At 43.7% G+C, this 16,907-nt stretch overlaps 1 protein-coding gene across 1 annotated transcript in view; it reads left to right on the forward strand.

Annotated features, from left to right (window-relative positions):
• LOC308304308 (rho guanine nucleotide exchange factor TIAM1-like) overlaps positions 1-16,907 on the forward strand; it is a gene marked incomplete at its 5' end in the record, with an annotated part of 73,414 nt that overhangs the window by 29,843 nt on the left and 26,664 nt on the right. Inside the window, 4 exons of the mRNA XM_080748886.1 lie at positions 1,976-2,057; positions 2,949-3,035; positions 6,656-6,862; positions 9,523-9,647. Of these exons, the coding sequence (XP_080605012.1) occupies positions 1,976-2,057; positions 2,949-3,035; positions 6,656-6,862; positions 9,523-9,647 (501 nt within the window). The remainder of the gene's footprint in view (positions 1-1,975; positions 2,058-2,948; positions 3,036-6,655; positions 6,863-9,522; positions 9,648-16,907) is intronic.

The following is a 16,907-nucleotide window of genomic DNA, read 5'->3' on the forward strand; positions in this document are numbered from 1 at the left end:
CAACGGGTACTCTGACAAAGCCCCAACACTATGTCTCAGACGGGCACGTACCTTTTAGGCGAAGCCCGAACTGGCGAAGTGGGGAAATGTCCGATACCGTAGCGATCTGGCGAACGTCTTCTGGACAGGGCGTTTATCGTGCGCTTGCCCAGGCCTTACGGCCTGGGCATAAATATAACGATTGCATTCACCACGGCTTCGTAACTCGCGCGGCGCTCCGCCGGCCGCGCGGCCCTGGCCCGCTCTTCGCGGCCACTCGCGCCTGCGGCGCTCGGGGGCGAAGAGCAGGACCAAGGTCCGCTGGCCTTCGCGCCGCTTGCAGTGTCGTGGACAATCGATTCGCCAGATCGCTACGGTAGGAGACAAATCCCCACTTCGCCAGTTCGGGCTTCGCCAGAACAGGACTTTCCCGTCTCAGACATATCGGCCCGGATCGGCACAGCGTAGGTGTGAGGGCCGAATTCTAGTACTCTAGTATTTGAAAAAGACCTTAAAGGAGTACTTCACCTCCAAGATGACTTTTTTCTATTGATTACTCACGCCAGAAATTTGATTATAGTAAATGTACCCCCGTTGTTTCCGGAATCAATGGGGATACATTTATTGTAATCAAGTTATTGTCTTAGGAATGCGACAAAAAAATAAAACAAATCTTATGGAACTAAAGTCTCATGGCATGAGTAATCAATAGGAAAAAAAAACATTTTCGGGGTAGATAGATAGATAGATAGATAGATAGATAGATAGATACTACTACTCCTTTAACATCCACTTTATTCAGCACCTGTAACTGTAAACCACTGAACTGAAGCACTCTGAACCCTCCTTTCACAGCAAAATCCAAACTGTTTTACTCAAGTAGCCCTTTTATAACCCTTTGCTCTCTCTCTCTCTCTCTCTTGCTCCCCCGCCCCCCCCCCCCCCTCTTAGCTTTTATCTCGTCATGCTTTTATCTCTGGGCTTTGATCTCAATCTTTTCTCTTTTCATTCCCAGGCTAAGAATATTATATTATCATCATTATATATTATTTTCCCCCATCATAGTGACAAGCACACTACTGTGTGCTTGCTTCTGTTTGGGTCTGTTTTTGCATACACACAGCTGTGTCTATGCATGTGAGGTCGAACCCACACCTCTCTCTCTTCACAGAGCCCGACCTTGGGTTTGACCCCACAACCTTCACGCTCAGTTTGCCCCGTTAAGAAGCCTGAATTAAACATCAGCCTGTACTCTACGTCCTTTATTATGATCCATGAGGTGGAAGAGTGCAGAGAATGCGGCTGTCATTGATTTCTGTTTTCTTTTCACGATTGAACTCTATTTCAGGGGTCTTCAACGTTTTCAGGCCAAGGACCCCTTAGTTGAGAAAGAGATGAACCACCTTTTCATAGATTCCACATAGTTTCATTGTTTGACAGCACAATCATCAGTGTATTTTTGATTCGTTTCAATTTGTGTTTTCAGATATTTAACCACTTGAACTGTCAATACTTAATAAAGTTGACCTTTCACTAAGTACTTAGTCTGCTTTTTCCCCTCTACACCAAACCTCTTTGCCAAAAAATAGCCGATCTACAAGCTCACAACGCCTCGCAGCGCGAGGCGTTGATCGTAATTTTTTTGGCTAAAGTTCTCAGAATAAGGACACTAGGGTTCACGGGGTTAATATAAAAAAGGAGAAAAAGGTTTCTATCACACACAGATTTGGAGGACCCCCTAGGGGTCCCGGACTCTGCTCTATTTTATTCCATTGCAGAAGACGGTGAAGGAGCGCGAGTGTACGCTGCAAAGTCCTCAGTGTTGTTAATCCATTCGTTATAACTCTGAGCGTGTACACATGTAACCAAATAGACACTTACATTCGTACTGTACATGCTCAGAGTTAAATGAACACGCCGGGGAGACAGACATGCGTGCCGCCGTCGCTGTTCTTCCACTAATTAAATCCCATCATCTTCATATCTGTGTTCGCAGCTCTACAAAGAGATCGAAGTCTGCCCCAAGGCAACCAAGGTCATCCACTTTGACAAGGCTGAGTCCTGCTCCATAGGATATGGTACGAAGGGTCTCTCTCACAGCTATCGCATACTGTAGCACACACATGTATACACGCACGCCAGTGGTGGAAAAAGTACTCACATTTGTACTTAAGTATATCTGAAATGTAACTAGTAACTAAAGTTTTCAAATAATTGCAGTGGAGTAAAAGTACAATATTTGGATCTGAGATGTACTGTAGTAGAGTAGAAGTAAAAAATTGGAAATTGGAAATACTCAAGTAAAGTACAAATACTTCAAACGTGTAGTTAAGTACAGTACTAGTTACTTTACAACACTGACGCACGCACACATGCACAGATTGCACACATACAGTACATTTTCCATCATTGTCTGATTTCACCCTGGGACCTTGCTTTTTTTTTCTTTCTTTTTTTTCTCATTCATTGAAACCTTATTTATTAGTCAGGGACTGAGCTTCCAAGATGATAATAAAACAGTAGAACGGAAAAAAGAATGGTAAAAATAGAAGTCAATGAATGAAAGCGTTTATTGCGTAGTTGTAATTTATTCCCCATTAAATAACATCAAAGACTCTCTGTTACAGTGATTCTTTGTCCGCGTGGCCCGGCCAGACCATTTTGACAGCACACATGTCTGGGGCCCTGACCCACTGATTGAGAACCAGTCCAGCATGTATCAAATCCTTTAAGTAATGGAGTTTGATTGAGTCAGACTGACTTAATGACAACGTGGGGATGAACCAGAATGACTAATTCATTTTAATTGTTTCCATTACTCAACTGGCTATGCTGTAATCTGTAGTTTAATCAAAAGGCTACTGACTGGAAAATAAATTGAATGTACTTTGTCCTATTCTTTTTTGTCTGTCTGTCTGTCTGTCTGTCTGTCTGTCTGTCTGTCTGTCTGTCTGTCTGTCTGTCTGTAGGTTTTTCTGTGGCTGTCATTGATGAGGAGGGAACGCAGCAGCTCCATGTCACCGAGGTGAAAGCAGCAGGACTTGCATCAGCCAAAGGTGTGAATACAGTAGTATAACACTGCCTCCAATCTGACGAACGGAGCATCTTGAATGGTGGCACCTGGAGTGACTGACATTTTGTTAATTGGTTCTCTCAAAGTGGGAACCCGTTCACAACACGACACTATGCAATGCGCCAGGAGCTATTTAAAAATGATAATCTTGAAAACATTGTGAAATGTTTTAGAAACATTTGTGGTCACTCTCACGAGCTATTTTCAAATGGGTGTCTGCGGATAAATTAAATACATATTCTTTTGGGGGTCCTGGCATGAAATAGTTTGAGAACCACTGGTTTAGTTGTTTTGTAGTACTAGTAGTGAAACAGGCAACAGCCTCTAAGGCAGGGGTTTTCAAAGTGGGTGACGGGGCACCCTGGGGTGCTGCGACGGCAGTCCAGGGGTGCCGCAAGATCATTTGATAATATTTTGAATTTATTTGGACAGTTGAAAAAATATTTAGTATAATTTTAAACTTGTAGTACAAAGTTATATTCAGTCAGTTCTAACCAAAATGGCTATTATCTCAACGTTTTCCTCACAACATAATCACTAAAATATCGTCACTGTTGGGCAGAAACCTTGTATCTCCATGTAAAGTAAAGCCCTGCTTCATCATACAAGACTGTCGCACAAAACTAGTGAAAACAGCCGATCTACAAGCACACAACGCCTTGCATCGCGAGGCGTTGTGTGCTTGTAGATCTGCTGTTTTCACTAGTTTAGTACATTTTACAGATGATAAATACAAAACGAATGGTTTTGGACATACAAGGTTTCCACCCAACAACGACCATATGCTATAAATATAAGGTGCTGGGAGTATTATAACTTTTACTCTGGTGCCTCGGATTAAAAACAAATATTTATGGGGTGCCCTGAGACAAAAAAGTTTGGGAACCCCTGCTATAAGGTTGGATGAGGTGAGGTGAGATGACATCCGATGAAATGAGATGAGATGGGGTGAGATAAGATGAGAATGTTATTGATCCCAGTAGGGAAACCATCCCAGTAATTCCATAGCAAAGGGCTAAAAAACATCTCTCCTTCGTGTTGTTTAGCTGTTGTCTTCTGCACGGTAAGGACTAGAGATCTCTGTCCCTCTCTCTCACCGGTTCCCCGTCACGTGACGTAGTCACGGAGACCCTAATAGCTTTTTGAGAAACACACAGAGGTTCTGTGATGCAATGTTTAATGTATGGAAAATGAAGGGTCTGCACCTTTCCTGCCCCCGAGAGTCAGACCATGGTTACTCAAGTGTGACAGTGAGTGTGCCTCTAATGTATTAGCATTCTAAATAGCGGTGCAGTGTAGTAGCAGACTGTCTCTAGCCAGAGGTTAGGGATGTACTGGCTCTGTACCTCTATGTTGGGAGGCTGAGACAGCTGAGGGGATGTGGCAGCCAGACTGCACTAGACACCCATTTGGAATATTACACTGTATTTCTCATCTTGAATCACTGTGGATAAAGAGTGTCGGACTGTGCGCGAGGGGTGTGTGTGTGTGTGTGTGTGTGTGTGTGTGTGTGTGTGTGTGTGTGTGTGTGTGTGTGTGTACGTGAACGCGCATACGTGCGTGCGTGCATGCATGCGTGTGTGTGTACAGTGTTTGGGTGTATATTAGTGAATCTGGACTGAAGGGAATGGATAAAGATTGGTCTATAATTGCTGGAGGCTGTGTGCACAAACCAGGCCAGCATTGGCCTCTAAAGCTCCATCTCTGTCCATCTTTCAGTGTAAATCCCCCCCCCCCCCCCCCCCCCCCCACCACACACACAAACACACACACACACACACATACACACACATAAATACACCCTTGCAAACACGCATGCACGCACGCCCACACACAATGGTACGACCAGAGGGGTTTTCTTTCTCCATCCAATAAAAGACTACACCACAGCTGACATTTCACAATGCAGACAACTAGGTCATAACTTAGGGCTAAATGTGTGTAACTGTGTGTGTACTGTATGTGACTGTTTGTATACACAGTATGTTGGTGTGTGTGTGTATGTACGCATGCATGCGTGCGTGTGCTCGTGTGTGCATGTGCGATTGTGTGTGTGGTGAGGCATTATTATTTAAAAACAGCTTCACGGCGCTTCAGACTGTCTGCTATTTCCATTAGATGGAATGCAATGTGAATTAAAGGACCATATTGGTGGTCTTGCATGTTTAGCCCATTAACTATGACTCACAGTATACTTGACATTACTGCCTACTATTTTCCAAAGCAACCTTTTTTACCTGCCTTTCTCACGTACGACAATAGCCGAGACCTCCCCCACATGTATGCACACGCACGCACGCACTTGTATGACGAATAGCTAAAATATGTGTTCTAGAAGCTCACATTGTGTCAAGATGCAACATAGACATGTAGATGGTCTACTTCATTTATTTTTTACATTTGAAAATTAAATATATATTTATTATTGACAATAATGACTTGATCTTGATTCATGTGTGTCAAAACTGGCCTCTGTACTGAGGGCAGGTGAGAGAACTGTTTAGTTTTCTAAACCGGGTGTCACATCCAATCTATATTATCGGACAATCTTGCCTGCTAATTGGTTGGAGACTGAGAAGTAATCATCAATTATGTGAACAGGGCGCAGGTGGCAAAAGGGAGGGGCCAGAAAACAGAGACAGTCCAAACTGAACAACTCTGTTCCAAGACACTGCCTGCCTGGATTATTCACCATATGGAAGGACACAAAACAAAGCACAGTGATGATGGGACAGGAGAAGACAAGCATTACACCCTACTGTTTAAACCCATCCAGTCTTGTTAGATCATGATTTGCCTCTGGCAAACAAGCACTGAAGACTGCATTTTTAATGTATAGCAACAAGATAGAGTCCATATTGTACGTGAAACCAGAGGGCTGCCTGCTGTTGGAAGGCGAACAGCAGAGCTGTGTGTTTGTTGTTACTCCATGTAGATCATTTGTACATATTTTGAACTACAGTTAGCAATGCCATAGTCACATGTGCGATGTGCCATAGAAAGGCTAGGCTCTGCGATTAGATGGTGTCCGGCAGTTGGACATCACCTGGAAACATGTCCTCCCTCTTACTGTGCGTTTGTTTTAACCTTTGTGTTTTTTAAATGTTTCAAGTGTACTGTACACTAACTCTCACTTGCCAGTATTTACTGTTCAGTATTCTAAATTTGGGTTTGATGTTGCACATTAAAAGGTTTTTCAGAAATGGTAAAAAATTCAAAGAATATAATATATTATTTTATATATATTATATATATACACACACACACATACATGCTCTACAGTTATGAAGAAATATCTGTTTGAAGCTTGTTAATGTTTTGTAGCAATGCTAATGTAAATGAAGGGAAGCTTCTTAGCAGAGTAAAATCGTCTTGTGTTAAATCGTCCATTTGAAACTGGACCCATAACCATCTGGTTACATTTGAAGTTTGAACACACTCACAGTTAAATGAGCACATGAGGATTTTTACTGTGTAGTCATGTGTTTTTGTGAGTGAAGCGCTGCATACAGCTCTGATTCCCAGCAAGTCAGTGCTGTGACAAACCATCCCTGAACCTCATCTCTTTCTCCTACTCTGTCCTGCTGCTGTCTTCCCTTCCAGGTTTGAGAGCGGGTGATGAGATCCTCTTACTAAACGGCAAACCTGCGTCGGCCCTCCAGATGGAGGACATGCGAGCTGCCTTCATCAACCCAGCTCTGACCCTGAGCGTCAGCACCGTGCCCCTGCAGGACCCTCGCCTACTGTGCTCCCTCCCTCCACAGCGCTCCGAGCAGGACCAGGCCACTGACATCTTCTCCCAGAGCCAAGGTAACAGTTCCTCGTGAACGCAGCTTTTTCAGAAATGGTGTTTAACTACACAAAAACAGCCTTGGGAGGATAGGATAAATGAAACAGAGAACAATGTTACAAATTATGATGTAATTTGTTTATTATTCAAATGTATTTTAGCAGACTGAACTTCATTGCCAAGATGAAACACAAATAACTCCAAAGCTACAGTTCCCTCTATCTGTGCAGTGTATACTGTATGTTCTAAAAAATGGTTCTCAAAGTAGGATTCTCTTTTTTTATTATTATTATTATTTGCTTTTGGGCTTTTATGCCTTTACTGATAGGACAGTAGACTGACTGAAATGGGGGGAGAGACGGGGAGAGACACGCGGCAAAGGCCGTCCGGATCAGGATTCGATCCGGCGCCGCCAGGCATCCATGCCTATGTGGCAATGCCTAAGTGGTATACGCCTGGACCAGTAGACCGGTGGGCGCCCCAAAGTGGGATTCTCAAAGTGGGGTTGAGGGACCCCCAGGGGTCCTTGATGAGATTCCAGGAGGTCCCCAGTAAAATGTGTTAATATAGCATCAAAATCTGCCACTTTAACTTGTAGAAGTTAATTCCAAATATGGAATCATTTTGAACACACATCTTCCCTATGTGGTCCATGACCAAATACATATCAATTTGGGGGTCCTTCACATGAAATGGTTTAAGCACCATGGGCAGGGCCAGTAGCGCTGCTGCTCTTTTTTTGGGACCTTCCCGTTTAGGACTGGTTATATGGAAATGTAAGCAGAACTTAATTGGTCCCGGAACTTCACAGGTTCTTGAAAGTTCTTGGTTCTGGAAAGTTCTGGTTCGGCCCTGTAGTGGAAAAGGGGCTTAATATTATTTAATGTGTTACAACTAACACTGTTCACTTAGCAGTTTACAGGCAGTCTCTGCACCAATGCAAGACAATTCCTTCTAGGTTTCATCCCTTTTACGCCTTGCGTTAATAACTTAATTCATGTTTGTCGCTCACTGTAAATATCTCCAGGGAATGAAAGGGGCCATGCAGGTGAGGCTGCACTGTTTTTTTTTTTAAGCGGGAGGTGAACAGGGTGATCTGCTAATTATTCATAGATACTGTCTGACAGCCAACCTCCTGGCAGACGGGCAGAACGCTGCTCGCTCTCTGACCTAGCTCCCTTTTTATCTATGCAAGGACGTCATTTGTATTCCCTCCGAACTGGAGCGCTGCGGTGCGCGGGCTGACAAACTGCCACCGCTTTATGTTCGGCTTCCAGTAGTTGTTGAATATTAATGTGAATCCCTGGATGGTGGGAAGCTGTCGTTATGCGTGGCGTGCAGTAGGCTACTCGGGAGGGTCGGGTCGAGAGTCAACAAGCAGTGTCTGAAACAAAACAAAACAAAAAACTAGTGTTGATGTTGGTGTTATTGTTATGAGCAACCCGTCCGCATAGGGGAAAGTTTGATTAGTGGTGTAAAAAGTGTAACGTTTTTACTAGGGATGGTCCGATCAGGTTTTTTGGAACCGATCACCGAGCACCGATCACACAAGTTTGATCACCCGATACCGATCAATCACTGATCCGATCAAGTTATTATTTATATATTATTTATATTTTCTAAATTTATATATTTGCCTTATAGTTATTTACCAGCATTACTATGTATTTATTATCATAGCAGTAACTAATTATTCCTTCAGCACTGTGGAAATCAATACCCCAAAATGGCCTCAAGTGGGCATACTGAACGGCTGGTTGATCGGATGCACCGATCGGATTGGATTGGTGAATTTACCTTTTGATCTAAACCACCGATTATCGCCGATCACGCTTTGATCGGCCCGATCCGATCCATTGCCGATTGATCGGTAACATCTCTAGTTTTTACTCAAATGTATCAATACTGCAATGTAGAAATACTATACTAAGTAAAAGTCCGGAATTCAATATTTACTTGAGTAAAAGTAAGTATTGGTATCAAAATGTACTTAAATTACCAAAAGTAGAAAGTACCCGTTATGCAGAATGTCCAAGTTGACAAGTTTTCAAATGTATGAAATGTATAACAAATCTTTTGAAAATAGCAGATCGACTATTTTCAAATGGCCGAAATGAACTGAAGTGGTACAGTACTTGAGTAAATGTAATAGTTACTTTACATCGCTGAGTTTGATACAGTACTGTTGGTGGTGTTCTGCTAGTGACAGAGATGGGCACAAACACGATCTAGAAATCAGGACATCAGCACGATATCAAAAAGTATCTTGTAACAAATTACAAATACTTGCTGGTCAAATAGATAATAAAAAAAACATATAATCCTTGGGAATCCCGAGGCGTTCCAAGGCCAGTGTGGAGTAATTATCCCCCCCATCTGGTCCTTGGTCTGCCCAGGGGTCTCCTCCCAGTGCGACGTATGCCAAGAAGGGCTTCGCTATATGGAGACGCCCTGGAAGCATCCATACTAGTTGCCCGAACCACCTTAGCTGGCTCCTTTCCAAGTGAATTATTAGAGGCAAGTGAAGAAGCAGAGTCTCTCTCCCGGGTGACTGAACTTCTCACCCTATCCCTAAGGGAGACGCCAGCCACCCATCTGAGAAAACTCATCATTTCGATATAACACGCATGATGCAATGCCTATTCAGTAAGCCCCCTTTCTCCCTCTTCTTGTGTTGCAGAGGACATTTTGGACGAGGTGTCAGGGTTGACGGTGGATGAGACGCTGTTGGACGGCCCTCAGTTGGTTCCACAGAGCCCCGTTGGACACTCGGAAGACAAGAACAGCACTGAAGCTGGACATAAGGTAATGAATGTTTATGAGGTTGCCCAAGGCGGAGCAAAGACATCTATTCCAAAACACTAATCGGGTTCACAATTGTATCTTTGTTCATGCGTTTTTTTTAATATACAGTATATCGTCGTTGTCAGGTGGAAACCTTGTATGTCCAAAACCGTTTGTTTTTATCATTTAAAAAAAGGAACTAAACTAGTGAAAACAGCCGATCTACAAGCACACAACGCCTCGCACCTCTGCTGTTTTTACAACTTTTGTGCGACGGGGTCTTGTGATTTTGTCTAAATATTGAATTTGGAATTGGTATAGAAAAATACAGTAGAGTTTATTTTCTCCTGTCTAAGACGGGGAGGGGAGTAGGGGGGGACATGTTTTTCACATGGAGGACTTTGGAAACCTTCATGTGTGACGTGACCCTCTAGAATGGGGAATGGCAGGCTGAGCCTTTAATCTGTGATGGATGGAACACGATGCCTGTGCACAAGGATGCATTGCAGAGACAAAGACGATGGCTTGTTGGTATTGGTATCAGTATGTGACCCCTGGCTCTGCGCTGATGTCTGAGGTGGATCCTGCGTGGATGATGAGTTGCATTGTTGCATTGCCATCTTTCAGGCTGTTGACAAGCTGCTTTTGGCTTCAGGGGAAAGCTCACTTTTCACATCTCGTTCTGTCACTGATGTCATCATCCGTACCTTTTGAGTGTGTTTATTTGTGCTTCCATATTTGAAGATAGAAGTATAGTTTGAGAGGTTAGAGAATTAACATACAGCAAACATGCATGTGGACATCATCCTCACATACTTTAACCAGGTAAAAGGCTCATTGAGATTACTATCAATTTTTCAAGGGTGACCTGGCCAAGAGAGCAGCATGCATTTTGTTGCAACAATAACCATACGAAATGCAAGTAGGCTAACCATTTACTACTGCCACACACTATATCAACATTTTTTGTATTATCTTTTTTTATTCTTTTTTACTATTTTCTCAATCATTAAATTCCCCCTAGTAAGCATCTCTTCCTCTGGCGGCTCTGGCAATTTCATTACATTACACTTGTGTGCATTATTCCAGGTAGAATGTGCAGTGTATTTAAAAGCTTTTTTTTTTTTGGTCTATTTCTCTCTGGCGACCAACATCTGTAAGGAATTGCGAGAGTGCAACAGGCCATATTATTGTGGTTTCTGCTCATGTATGGACACAGGAGCAATTTATATGAAAACCAACTAATTCAAAATCTGATTAAATACTAGTACAGAGGTGGCCCCTTGCCAGCAGCAGAAAGTAGAGAGTATTCCAGTAATAAAACATAACGCAGAGTAAGTGTCCAACTTTTTCAGCCACTGGTCAGGTAATAATAATAATAATGGATTGCATTTTTATAGGGCTTTTCTAAGCACATAGCGAACTCAAAGCGCTTTACAATGGTCCATTCATGCTGTAGTGGCGAACAGTCGATGCCAGGGTCCTCACTTCCCACACCAATGGTGGCAAGCTAGCACCGACCGACTCATTGGAGGCAATGTGGGGTTCAGCGTCAAGGACACTTCGACATGTGGACAGGAGGAGCCGGTAGTCGAACCGCTGACCCACGGATCATTGGACGACCTGCTCTACCTCCTGAACCACAGACGCCCAGGTGCATTCTTAAAGAGCAGATCGCACATCTGTGTTAGAACCAACGTGCATACCTGTGTATTATGAGTGTGCATAACAGATGTGGACCGGTTTCAAACTCCGTCTGTTTCTGGTTATAGAAACAGACCCGACGGGTCAGGATGACATTATGCAGGTCATAGGGTGTGTGTGTGTGTGTGTGTGTGTGTGTGTGTGTGTGTGTGTGTGTGTGTGTGTGTGTGTGTGTGTGTGTGTGTGTGTGTGTGTGTGTGTGTGTGTGTGTGTGTGTGTGTGTGTGTGTGTGTGTGTGTGTGTGTGTGTGTGTGTGTGTGTGTGTGTGGGGGTGTGTGTGCGTGTGCATGCGTATGCGGCTGTGCGCGCGCGTTGCCTAGAATCTTTCTTGTGTGGTTGATATATTTGTGACCTCTTTAAAGACGGGTCAGTGGATCGGCCAGCTTGTGAAGATCTGAGAGGGGAAACGTGTGCGTGCACAGACCCGCACGGAAATAAACTACTCACACAGCTGCTCTGAAAGCAGCCACTGGAGAGAGGCACACCCGTATGTAAACAAGACGCATTTAGAAGCCCAGGTCAATTCACATTTCTACGGCAAAATGACTGAAAACCCCAATAGTTTTCTGATGCAGCTGAATGCACCGCTGGTGTGTTACTGTGTGTGCATCCACGTGTTCTAATAGCCATGTGTGCACCTGTCTCTCACACGCCATATATTAATGCATCAACAGATGTGTTTGTGTGTGTTCATGTGTAGACTGTGTGTGCTTGCACACAGACAGGGATAGGTGTGTGTGCGCTCGTGCACAGACAGGGATAGGTGTGTGTGCGCTCGTGCACAGACAGGGATAGGGGTGTGTGTGTGTGTGCAGTGTGCACATGAGTGAGAGAGAGTGAGTATCAGTGTCACTATCTAATTAAGATTACGTCTGGTCTCATCAGAGGTCGGGCCTGTGATTGCTGGGACACGCCGTGTGCCAGCCCGTCTCCCTGGGATACGGTTGTCACTTCCATTACCACGGCAACCGCCTGATAACCCGGTAACCACTGGGAAACAGTTTTTTTTTTTTTATACCTCTGTCCCTGTCAGCAGCCATGGCGTGAACAAAGGACAGTGGTCTCTTCTCTTTCCGCTCTTGGATGTGTGTGTCAGTGAACTGTAGTCTGGATGTGAGTCAGTGAGCTTCAAGTCTGGAGCAAAGTCTAATGACTGGGGTCAATGTTGGCTTCCCAGACTGGATATGAGGGTTGCGTCTGTGACTTCAATGTGCCATTACTAGTTGGGGGAGTGTAGACGAGACGGGTTGGAGATGAGAAAGGAGGGAGCGGAGATTCCCAAAGAGACATGCTGACATATTATATCTACTCTCTGTACTGTGTAAAGCAATGATTGGATCTACAGAGATTCCACTGTGTTGGCTTGAAAGCGCCTCTGTGATGAGGCAGATTAGCTACAGTAGTATTCAACGTTTCTAATTTCAAGGACCTATTCAGTTTTATAATGCATTAGGCCACGGACCCGAACTCATACTTCTGGGACCCCAATCTACCCTGTAAAACCCAGTGTTCATTTAAATTGAGTGTGTACAAAATGGAACCATATGGACGTGTGAGGCTCCATTAGGTTCCATTATCACAGATCTGTAATCATTTATCCCCTCAGGGACCCCTGGGGGTCCCCAGACCCCACATTGAGAAGCAGTGGTTTAAAACAAGGATTGGATATCTAGGTTCAAATGTGTTGGTTTGAAAATACTTAATGTAGATTATCTACACAGAACCAAGCAGTTCAGCGTCTGTTATCTCTTTAAGGACACGATAAAGCAGATGTTTGTGTTACAGAGAGTGCGTTGGAGCCCACATATGGAGTTAATTTCACATGATGTAATCTGCCATTATTCAACCAAATGTACCTGTTGCGGGGGATGGTATGCGTCGAGATGGAATTCCTGAGATGAGGTCTATCTTTTATAGGTTTGAGAGTGAAGCAGGCACCCGTCTTGTGTATTTTATTGAATCACACATTTTCATACAGCAACTGCAGATAACTTATATAATGCGTACAGATGTCCTTGGCTTGTTTTGTTCTTGCATGCCTTCAAGCTCCCTTGTGTATGAGAAGTGCTATACAAAGCTTGCCTGGCTTTAAATAAATATTGCAAGGTAAATCACAGTACAGTAGTGCTTACTGGGCATTTTGACCAAAATGGTTCGAGCTGTCTGTTATTACCCCTCTGTGTTTAGTGCTGAGCCAGGCTCTCTAGAAGTCTCCCCCATCTCACCTTTCTTTTCGGTCTATCACCTCCTGTCTCCTTTATTCTCTCACCATCTGTATCCTTATTTCACTCTGTGCTACACTACTCTGTCCGCTCTTCTATTACTCTCTCTCTCTCTCTCTCTCTCTCTCTCTCTCTCTCTCTCTCTCTCTCTCTCTCTCTCTCTCTCTCCTCCCCCCATTGCCATCTGTCTCATCATCACATAATTAGCCTTCATAATTCAGGTGCAGGGTTATGTCCGAGTCCATCCGAGAGATGTGACAGCTTTGTGTATCTCTCTCTCTCTCACTCTCTCTGTCCTCCTCACACTTTCATACTGCCGTCGCCTTTTCTTTGTGCCCTCTCTCTTCACGCTCCTCTCGGCAGAGTCAGATTTCTCAGATTTATTATCATCACAGTATAGCCGTAACGACACTGAACATCTCTGTGATATTGGCTCTAATGGCTCAGGACGTAACAACACCATAACGAAACGTGACGGCAATAAAACAGCAGACAGTTCTTCCATTTCTACCTTACACACACGCACACGCACACACACCCACGCACACACGCGCACACACACCTCAACCCCTCCTTCCCACCCTCCCGCTGTTGCTCTCTCCATCACCTCCTCTGACCCTCTGCTGTTCATTACCATAAACATGAGGCTCCTTTTGGTTGTGAGACACCACCAACCTCTCCAACCTGTCTCCGAGCCCTGACCTGAGCTCTTAAGCTCCCTGGGCTTTCCCGCTGAACTGTTTGAGTCAACAAGACGTGAGCCAAGGCGGCCGAAGAATCCTGCGGCGCTGCCAAAAACCACTGCCCATTTCTGTCACTCTTTCTCTTTTTCAAATGATTTTTATTTTAATTGTTTCCCGTGAGACACAGGACTTTGGGTATGCCTCTTTGTTCAGGTTGATCGCCCGCTCCTCTCTCACTCTCGTGCAGAATTCTCCGCGGCCTCTCAGACTAGCTTGACATGCAGCGCCAAGTATTTCACCCGGTTTGCCCTCAGGTCACATGGTGGGATGGCGGTTTATAGGCACAGGAGGCGGCGGATGGTCCTTTTAAAAATTGGGACACATTTTAATTATCCACCACCGGAATCTAATTGCTCCATTCTCTGGAACGATTGGAATGGTTATCGTGTAGATTAATGAACGTCTCGTTAGCTGGGGGGAAATGGGGTGAGCTTCATTATGACAGGCAAAGCACGAGTCACTCAATAAACTGATTGAGGGAAGAGAGAGGGATTGCCTGTGATAATGGCGATATTAGCGATGACTGAGATTGCTGGGGTCCTCTGAGGTATTGTGGAGCGTTCAATTCTGCTTTGCCTTAGGGGCATGTGAAATTAGAAATGCATAGTTTGAGGTGCTATGATTTGTATGATTTCGTTAAAACAAAGAGTAGGAAATACACACACACATGCACACACACAAATAAAAACTGTCCCTGGATTTGCTTTTTTGTTTTAATGTGTGCATTCTACATGGTGATACAGTGACAATGACTGCCTTGTTCACCTATTTAACCCTTCCAAATGAGTCTCAAGCCTCCTCTCCTCTCTTGCTTTTGGCCTCTCCTTAAATAGCCTTTCCTGATCCTGCTTGCCTTGCCTCACACCCTTCCTCTGTGTTCCACTAGAGGGAGCATTGCACTCATTTATGAAACACTCACAACAAAAGGCCTATGAACAAGAAAATGAAACTGGTTCATTATGAGCCATATATGATTCACAGTATGGATAGGAATTATAAAACGGTAGTCCAGTTTTGAGTTGTTGGCATTAAATGTATTGCATTAGTGTCATATGTGGGTTAGATTGTGTCCTTGGAAAGACTCACTTAGCCCCCCAACGTAAGGTCATTTGTGAATTCACAGTTCTCATACACACACTGAACAGTGACTCATGTCATAACATGCATGTAATCCTCACCCACTCGTTTAATCATAAAGATTAAATGATTAAAGGTTCTCTCTCGTCTCATCTCTGACTCTCCCTCCTCCCCGTCATGGCACACATCTCATCATTTCTGGTTGGGATTTATGGATTTGCATACAGTCGATCTCCAGATGCCAGATTAAATCTGAACTTTAAGAGTCTTACTGTTTATATTTTGTTTAAAGAAAAATGTATTTATTTTGTTGTCGCAAATGTTATCGGCAGACCAGATTCCCTTACAGAGTGATATATGTGATGTGTGCTCTATTTGTATTGATAAGTCTAGCTGAAACTGTATCTTCAACAAATGTACATCTGATAAGATAACCCGGCATGCGCACAATGCTTTTTTTGTTTGTACAACTTAACACTTGCACAGACCCAAGAATGACATCACCACAGCTGGTCCACAATCTTTCCTGTTGAAGCGAGACCAAAAAAAAAAAAGAAAAAAAAAGGAGAGAAAATAAACCTTTGCGTACATATTTGCATGCGTGTATGTGCCAAATCCATACAGTAGGTGGAAAGTTTGGGAGATGCCAAGGGCCCATTGAAGCTGTCATGGCTTGTAAATGTTAGTGATGAAGGAATGGCATTAAATATGAAGTGTGATTATCTTGCCTTGTGGGGGCAATCCTCCTAATGAGTGATTCCACTTAAAATATGAATATCCACACAGTGAAAGCATCAGTGCTAAAAGCTCCAATCTGTAATATTTATGTCCGACTTGAGATTTGAACCCGGCAGACCTACAATACGTGACAGACCCAATGTCTTCAATTTAACCACTTAAATCATATAGCTTACGTATTTGACTGGATTCCCAAGCTCTATTCTAGTCCCTTTCCTGTTTTAGCTTTAAATGTCTTTTGCACCAAATATCTTTGCTGAAAATAGTCGCTCTGTAAGCTCACAATGCTTCGCAGCTTTGACGCATTGTGAGCTTGTAGAGCTCACAATCCCAATCTATTCCCCCAGAATAGATAGGGATGTGTTTAACTCTGAAAAATGAAATGGACTCATTAACACTAAGGATTTTACAGTGTCTCGAGTGTCTTGCTCAAGAGGGCTTCACGTGGCTGCAATGGGCGTCATCACTATGTGTATGCCAAGTTCCAGGTTATATGTACAAGGCAATATAGCCACACTCAGTGCAAACAATGCAATGAAATGCATACTTCTGGGGCGGTGTAGTTTTGAGAGTTCTTAAAGCTCCCATTCCTGATAAGGTCTCCCTTGGAAAAGAGATTACAAAGGTTTGTGGGATAAAGAAATACAAATACAAGTGTATATGAGAAGAATTAAATAAAGCCAAAAGGGTCACGATAAAGCAATTCAGATACCAATAGAGGGTATGCACGTGACATCGTCATCATACCTGGAAGTTATGCAGGAACGTGTGGCAAAAAAGGACTTTCTGGCAGCCCA

The sequence above is a fragment of the Nannobrachium achirus genome, assembly GCF_963921795.1.
Source record: "Nannobrachium achirus genome assembly, chromosome: 19".
Taxonomy (NCBI): domain Eukaryota; kingdom Metazoa; phylum Chordata; class Actinopteri; order Myctophiformes; family Myctophidae; genus Nannobrachium; species Nannobrachium achirus.